This window comes from Pipistrellus kuhlii, unplaced genomic scaffold, assembly GCF_014108245.1.
Source record: "Pipistrellus kuhlii isolate mPipKuh1 unplaced genomic scaffold, mPipKuh1.p scaffold_m20_p_19, whole genome shotgun sequence".
NCBI classification, from domain to species: Eukaryota; Metazoa; Chordata; class Mammalia; order Chiroptera; family Vespertilionidae; genus Pipistrellus; species Pipistrellus kuhlii.
The window spans coordinates 3,276,848-3,285,126 of NW_023425504.1; the positions used below are offsets into that span (position 1 = coordinate 3,276,848).

The following is an 8,279-nucleotide window of genomic DNA, read 5'->3' on the forward strand; positions in this document are numbered from 1 at the left end:
TTTGCAACAGCATGGATGGCACTGGAGAGCATTATGCTAAGTGAAATAAGCCAGTCAGAGAGAGATAAATATCACATGATCTCACTTACTTATGGAATATAATGAACAACATAAACTGATGAACGGAGACAGATCCAGAGACAGGGAAGCATCAATCAGACTGTCAAACCTCAGGAGGAAGGTAGGGGAGGGTGGGGATAAGCGGGAGAGATCAACCAAAGGACTTGTCTGCATGCATATAAGCCTAACCAATGGACACCGACAATAGGGGTGTGAGGGCATGAGTAGGAAGGGAGGTTGGGAGGTAATGGGGAGATGAGGACACATATGTAATAACTTAATCAATAAAGAAATTTTAAAAATAAAAACCAAAAACAAAACAATGAAACTAGACCACCAACTTGTAACATACACAAAAATAAATTCAAAATGAGTTAAAGGCTTAAGTGTAAGTTGTGAAACCATAAAAATCCTAGAAGAAACCATAGGTAGCAAAATCTCAGACATCCCTCTTAGCAATATGTTCGCCAATGCATCTCCTAGGGAAACAAAAGAGAAAAAAAATAAAAAACCAATGGGACTACATCAAAATGCAAAGCTTGTGCACAGCAAAAGACATCAACAAAATGAAAAGGGAGCTTTCTGTATGGGACAACATATTTGCCAATGATACATCTGGTAAAGGGTTAATAACCAAAAATATATAAGGAACTCATACAACGTAACAAAAGGAAGACAATCCAATTTTAAAATTTGCAAAGGACTAAATAGACACTTCTGCAAAGTGGACATAGCAATGGCCAAGAGACATATGACAAAACGCTCAAAGACCCCAATTATTGGAGAGGTGCAAATTAAAAGGACAATGCTCAAAGACCCTGATCATTGGGGAGATGCAGATTAAAAGGACACAGCTGTCAGAACAGCTACCATCAACGGATCAACAAATGACACATGCTGGTGAGGATGCGGAGAAATGGGAACCCTAGTACACGGCTGGTAGGAATGCAGACTGGTGCAATTACTGTGGAAAACAGTATGAGTTTCCTCAAAAAATTGAATATGGAACTCCCATGTGACCCAGTAATTCCATTTCTGGGAATATATACCAAGAAACTAGAAACACCAATCAGAAAGAATATATGCATCCCTATGTTCATAGAAGCACAGTTTACAATAGCTAAGATCTGGAAACTGCCCAAGTGTCCATCAGTAGATGAGTGGGTAAAAAAGCTGTGGTACATTTACACCATGGAACACTATGCGGCAGCAAAAAAGAAGGATCTGTTACCCTTTGAGACAGCATGGAGGGACCCAGAGAGTATTATGGTAGCCGAAATAAGCCAGAAGGACAAGTATCACGTGATCTCACTCATGTGTGGGATCTAAAGAGCAAACTAAACTGATGAACAAAACAGATCCTGAGACATAGGAGCGTGGAACAGACTGTCAAATCTCAGAAGGAAGGCGGGGGTTGGTGGGAAGAGATTAACTAACGAACTTGTGTGCATAACCCAGAGACACAGACAATAGTGTAGTGAAGGCCTGGGGCAGGGGGCAATGAGGAAAAAGGGGGAGCTCCATAACACTTTTGGCCATACAGATTTAAAAAAAAAAAAAAAAAAAAAAAAAAAAAAAAAAAAAAAAAAAAAAGGCGGGCTTAGGTAGGAAGAAGAGATTGGTCTTTGAGACCTGAGCCCAGCATTGGCCCAGGTCATGTGACTCATGAATTAATCCTTGTTGCGCTTTTCCACAGCACCTGCCTCATGCGTGTGGCTGTCCTTGAGGCAGGCAGGCAGGCAGGCAGCAGAACCTCCATTTTTGTTCGGTTCCACCCTGACTTCCAGGACGGGGGCCTTGGACTGGGGACAGAGATCAAGAGCAGGGCTTCTGATTGGCGGAGGGGAGGGCAGAAGCGCTGCCTAGGGTCAGGGTGAGTAGGGGGCACGGCAGGGGGCAGGAAGGTGGGAAGGGGGAGGGGAGACCCTGCCCCCACCACAGACTCAGCATGGAAGGGCTTTGTGAGGGTGAGCACACACTCCTCATCCGGGTCTCAGAGACCCGTGCCAGAGCGAGTTCCTCACTTCTGCCTCCGCATCCGGGTCTCAGAGACCCTGGGGGTGCCCGGGGGAGAGCCAGAGCGAGCTCACATCCACAGAGGCAGGCCGGGGCCTGACCGAGTCAAGGTGAGGGTGACCAGGGAGGGCAGAGGGACCCCGGGGCCTCGAACAAAGGTTTCTGTCCTCGGAGCCCCCTGGGGAGAGGGGGTGACCACACGTGGCGGGTCTGGGCGACTCTGGTGGTTTGGAGAGAAGCGCGGTGCCTCAACATGGCCGAGGCGGGCCCAGCCCTCCAGAGCCATCTGGCGGGCGGGCTTCTTTGGAGGAGGACCCTAGGAGGCGTGTCCTTCGGTCCGCCTCCACCCGGGCCTCACTAGGGGCATGGACCAGGGACCCTGGGACCTAGAGCAGAGCCAGCCCCGCCCGCGAGCTCGCAGGGGTGAACGCCCACCCTTGGCAGCCTCTGTGACCCTTACCCTGGGCTCCAGAGTCCCGGCCTTCGGGGCGGAGGCAGACCTCACTGGGCAGATGGCGGGCCCAGGCCCCGCCAGAACCCAGGTGAGGAGCTGGGTCCCGCCGCAGAGGGAAGCCCGCAGAAGTCCACCCCGGCTGTCCACCACAAAGGGCACTGCGCGGGTGTTCACGCCCAGTGCGTCCTGACTCACACAGTGGGCTCCGAGGCAGGGATGGTGATAAGGAGCCGGGCCTCTAGTCAGCATGGCGGGCAGAGGAACTTCCCATGGTCACTGTCAGCTCGCTGAGGGGGATGGAAGGACCCCAGACCCCACCACAGAGCCAACCAGGCCGCACGCAGGGGAGGGGGGACACATGGGACATTATCTCACTTCCGCATGCGGGTCTGAGAGTCTCTGGGGCAGGGGTTGCTGTATGGATGACGACTCCAGGTCAGCACCGGGTGGGGGGGGGGGTGACCTGGAGAGCAGATGGGGGGGGGGTGAGAATGACGTCACCCGCCATTTTCTCCCTTCTGCATCCCCATCCAGGTCTCAGAGACTCTGGGGGTCTGGTAGAGGAAGTGGGACCCCATCTAGGTAAATGATGCGCCAAGGACCATGGAAAATAGACAAGAGTCAGTCCTGATCTCAGAGGCTCTGGAGGCTTGGGGAGAGGGAGTAGGACCCCATAGAGCCAAATGTTGCACCAAGGACTCTGGATTCTAGACCAGACTCAGTCCCGGTCTCAGAGACCCTGTGTGTTCAGTAGAGGGAGTAGGACCCGAATTAGGCAGATGGTGAGCCAAGGACCCTAGCAGCTAGATTATGGAAAGTCCAGATTTCAGATACTTGGGGGGTTTGGTAGAGTGAGTGTGACCCAATATAGGCAGTTGGTGCGCCAAGGACCTGCCAGAGTCAAGGTGAGGACCCTGATGGAGGATAGAGGGAACCTGGAAGCTAGACCAGAGACAGTGCTGGGATCCCGCTGGGGGGTGGTGGTGGTGGTGGTGGTGGTGGGGGTTGACCACAGAGAGTGTGTGCTGAATTGCACAGCAGACTCAGGATCAGGAGCAGTAATTGAGAATGGCAGGGGGTAGTCCCAGGACCTTCCAAAGTTCATAGGCAGGCCTCATGGGAGGATGATCGTAGGTGGCATTTTCTTATTCCTGCATCTGGGTCTGACAGTCTGGGGCTTGGATGTAAAGAGCAGGACTTCACTTCAGCAGAGGGAGGACCAGTATCTACCAGGGTCAAGGGAGGATCCTGAGGGAGGACTGAGGGAACCTTGGATCCCACCATAGTGGGCACCCCTCAGGAACCCGCACCTGTTCTCATCCCTGGGGTTTCTGGAATTGATTTCCCATGGATCCTCTCACTCCCTTTGCTCTCAGGAGTCTGAACAAGGTGGGGCCTTACACAAAGGGTGTGGTATATAGACAGCAGAGCCAGGACACTCGGTCACTGCAAGTGGCCAAGCTATTGACCATGAGGGAGGAAGGAGGGTGAATTCTCCTGCAGTATAAATGTGGAACTCAAGGACATTCACTCCACTTCCATTTTCAGCTCTGAGAGACCCCAAGCAGAGCACTCTGATTTTGGCTGGGGTGGTAGGCCTCAGGCAGGTGAGAGACCTGGACTGACGGACCACATGCAGGCCAGCAAAGGAGGAGGGGGGAGGTGGCCTGAGCCCTGACTTCCTTTAAGGTGAGGAATCTGAGGAAAGACAGCAGGAGCCCTAATGCTCCTCCCCTGCTCCTGAGTCTTGCTGTATCCTTTCAAGGTTCAGCTGAGGACTCAGGGAATAGCTCACTTCACAATGGGTGGAATCCCAGCCTTGCTTTGCCACTTCTGTCATCCATGAGAGAAAGTGGAACATGGTGGCTAGCCATGGTGTCCCTCAGGTCCTCCACCAGTGACTCAGGAAGGTGAGAATTTTAGTCTAAAGGAAAGTTGCTTCAGGTCAACACAGGAAGTTGTCCAAGACCCTGTGAGATGTCAAGGTTAGGACTGAGGGGACTCCCCGTCCCAGGGCAGATAGCCGCCACAGAGTTTGGCCAGATCATACTCTGTCCCGTGGGATGTCCTGGGCAGGTGTGGTCAGATGTGGGGCCCCCTCACTTTCTCCTGTTCTGTCTCGGGTGTGTAGCCTTGTTCTAAGAGTTTTGCGTCAGGGCCAGCAGACGGGAGGTTCACAGGCCCTGCCAGGGGAAAGGCGAGGACCCTGAGTGAGGAGGCAGGGGACCTTCCAGCCCAGAACAGTGGGGAACTCACAGAATCCTGGCCTCCCTCTTGTCAGCACTGGAGGCCCATGGCTCTGCATGCCACCTGCACTCTGAGGTGTTTACTTGTTTCCTGTTACATGGGCTCGAGGAAGCAGGGCATAAAGGCCTTGGTCTGAGGCACAAAACACAGGTCACAGAGCAGAGGAGGACCAGGCCGTGCCAGCAGTCAAGGTGAGGTGCCTGCCCTCACCTAGAATGTGTCCCCAGGTTCTCCCCCATGCCAGGATAGAGGAGGACCCCTGCAGCACCCGACCCCACCCCACTGCCAGCCACAGAACCCTGGCTTATGCCGACTGTTCCCCGAAGAACCATCTGACTTCCTCATTCCGGATCTTAGGGGACAGGCCACCCAGGAGGAGAGACCCCAGTGAGGCCCAAGAGCACCCCTAAAGAGGAGACCTGTAGCTCTGCTTTGTCAAAGCTGACAAGGGTGTACCCAGCTGAGGCCACTTACACTTCCTCTCTCCCCAGGCCTGTGAGTCCTCACTGCCCACCTGCTGCCCACACTCCTGTGGCTGCCTGAAGGGAGTCATCATGCCTCGAGCTCCAAAGCGACGACGCTACTCGCTTGAGAATCAAGAGGCTGAGGAAGAGTATTATTCCTCCTCCTCCTCCACCTGCTCCTCTTCTTTTCCTTCCTCCTTCTCTTCCTCTTCCCCTTCCTCCTCCTCTTCCTCCCACTATCTTCTGCTTTCAAGTAACCTGAGCACCCCAGAGGACGAGGAACAGGAAGAAGAGGAGGTTCACACTGCTGCTGGGACACTGAGTCTTACCCAGAGCTCTCCAAGCGCCTGTGCCCCCCCTACTGCCATTGACCCTGCTGCTCCATTGAGCCAGTCCAGCAGCCAAGAAGAAGAGGGTCCGAGCACCTCCCGTGCCCTGCCAGACATAGAGTCCTTGCCCAGGGACGTGATTGATGATAAGGTAGCTGATCTGGTGGGGTTCCTGCTCCGGAAGTATCACACACAGGAGCTGACCACAAAGGTAGAAATGCTGAGTAGCGTCATCAGAGAGCACCAGGACCACTTTGCTGTCATCTTCAGCGAGGCCTCTGAGTGCATGCAGCTGGTTTATGGCATTGATGTGAAGGAAGTGGACTGCACCAGCCACACCTATGTCCTAGTCACCAACCTGGGCCTCACCTATGATGGGATGGTGAACCATGTGCACAGTAAGCCCAAGACTGGCCTTCTGATACTCATCCTTAGTATAATCTTCACGGAGGATGATTGTGCCCCCGAAGAGAAGATATGGGAAGCACTGAATGCCATGGGGGTGCATGCTGGGATGGAGCATTGCATCTATGGGGAGCCCAGGGAGCTCCTCACCAAAGTTTGGGTGCAGGAACAGTACCTGGAATACCGGCAGGTGCGCAACAGTGAACCGGCACGGTACGAGTTCCTGTGGGGTCCCAGGGCCCACGCTGAGACCACCAAGTTCAAAGTCCTGGAGTTTCTGGCCCAGATCAATGGGAGTGACCCCAGATCCTTCCCACACTGGTATGAGGAGGCTTTGAGAGAGGAGGAGCAGAGAGCCCGGGCCAGAATTAGCACCACAGATGATCCTAGTGCCATGGCCAGTGCAAGCTCTTCTGCCAAATCCAGTCGCTTCTTCTGCCCTCAGTGAAGTCCAATGCAGATTTCTTTCCTTTGTGTTTTAAGAGGGAAGTCACTGATCCAAGCTGTGGAGGGCTAGGCTAGGGGATTATAGTGAATAACATCTGTGTGTCTCTCTTCCATTGGGTTGACTTAGAAATGTATCTTCTTTTACTTTTGGTATTTTATAATGTTACTTTAAGTAGAATGTTTTTTAGGTTCAGAATCTAAGTTTACAAATGACGTGGATCACACGTTGATTGTAATTTAACTTAAGAAAAAGAAATTTGCTATTTGGTAAAAAGGAAAAAAATGGGAATCCTTCATTGTATTTGTACTCTGTAACCAGATAATGTGGAATTGGAATAGGCTTCTTTTTTTTTTTTTTTTTTTTTTTTAGTGTGAAAGAGCATAGCTGTAAAAACAGATAAAATAGTTAATTTTTGAATGCCTGTATCATATTTAGTCTGTCATTCTGTAAAAACAAAATATATATACCTGGATTTTCTTAGCTTATTCAAGAATGTAGAAAAATAAACAGTAAAAGACTCTTCTCACTGGTTCATGTGCACCCTAAACATTCACTGAGCCTCTGTCCTCACAGGGAAAGGCAACCCAGCCAGAGAAAGGGAGGGGACACAGAGCAGGAGCCTGGAGCCAGGACTGGAAGGACACTGTTTGGGAAGGGAGTGAACACAGGCAGCTTTTGTCCCCCAGGTCTTGTCTTTGAGAGTGGGCATGTTTCCATACACAGAAGGACATATTAGCTGAAGTGAGGTTTATGTCCTTTAAGACAGGAGGGGAGAGTCACCCAGAGTGGGGGGTTGCTCATGTGGAGTGTGGTACTGAGGCTCAGGCCCTATGATGTGGAGCCACCGGTTATGACTGTCCTATTACATTACAGGCCAGGTCCTCAGCCCTTTGGAATCCAAGCTCCATCAGGTACTAGGACCCCCTTCCCCAGGGAAAAGGCAAGGACAGTGGGTGATGTAGTCAGGGCCCCCATGATCCAGGGCCATCTATTCTTCCCTCTGTCACCTTCCCCACCACCGTTATTTGAGGATTGAATTCTAGGATTTGTGGATCATGCCCATCTCAGGGCCTGAAATGGGAATGGTGTGTGTGTACTGGTGCCAATTCTTCCTGCTCCAGTTATTCCTTTCTCTGGGCTGCAGTGGGGCCAGAGAGCCTGCTGACAGCAGATGGCAGTGGTGCAGCCAGGGGATGGAGGAGGGTGGCTCCCAAAGGGGCCAGAGGGAAACACTTGACAGGATCTGAGCTGAAAACGTGGTGTCCCAGGCCCCAGCTGAGGTTGCATCCCAAGTATTTGCAACCAGCGGCCCTGGAAGAGGGACCAGGGTGCTTGGGATCCTGCAGTGCCTTGGGGTGAAAAGAGGAGGTAGCTGACTGTGCTGGGGTGGGTGGGGGTGAGGTGAAGAGAAGAAGCAAAGCTTAGGAGGGTCTGTGCTGGGAGAGGACTAGAAGCCACTCCCCAGGTGTGAAGCCAAAAGGGCCCTTTCTCCCCCCTCTGTGCTCCCTGGCCTCAGTGACCTCCTTTGCGGAACTGACCACATCCTGTGCTGAGTGCCTCTCTTTACCTGTCTCCACCTTCTTCCTTGAGCCGCCCAAAGACTCCATCTGATGGGCGAGGCATCTGCATTTCCACCCCTTTCCATTGGGCCTGGCCGCTGATTGCTTGGGGATAGGAAGAAGGAGCCAAAACTCTGCTCTCCCACCACCCCTGTCAGTGGGGTTCCAGGGCTCCAGGAGACATTGGAGAGAGGTCAGCCCACAGACTATGAACATGGAGGGCTGATGCATGATGCTTATGGACAGTCACACTTGTGGTTTCCCCAGGCCACATAAGGCCCACGGATCTCTAGGGAG

General features: G+C 52.4%; 1 protein-coding gene across 1 annotated transcript; it reads left to right on the forward strand.

The window, feature by feature from the left end:
- Positions 1-5,331: 5,331 nt before the first annotated feature.
- Positions 5,332-6,423, forward strand: LOC118721914 (melanoma-associated antigen 10). The gene has a single exon (XM_036443200.1). It carries the CDS (start codon positions 5,332-5,334, stop codon positions 6,421-6,423), a length of 1,092 nt encoding a protein of 363 aa, XP_036299093.1.
- Positions 6,424-8,279: the final 1,856 nt, after the last annotated feature.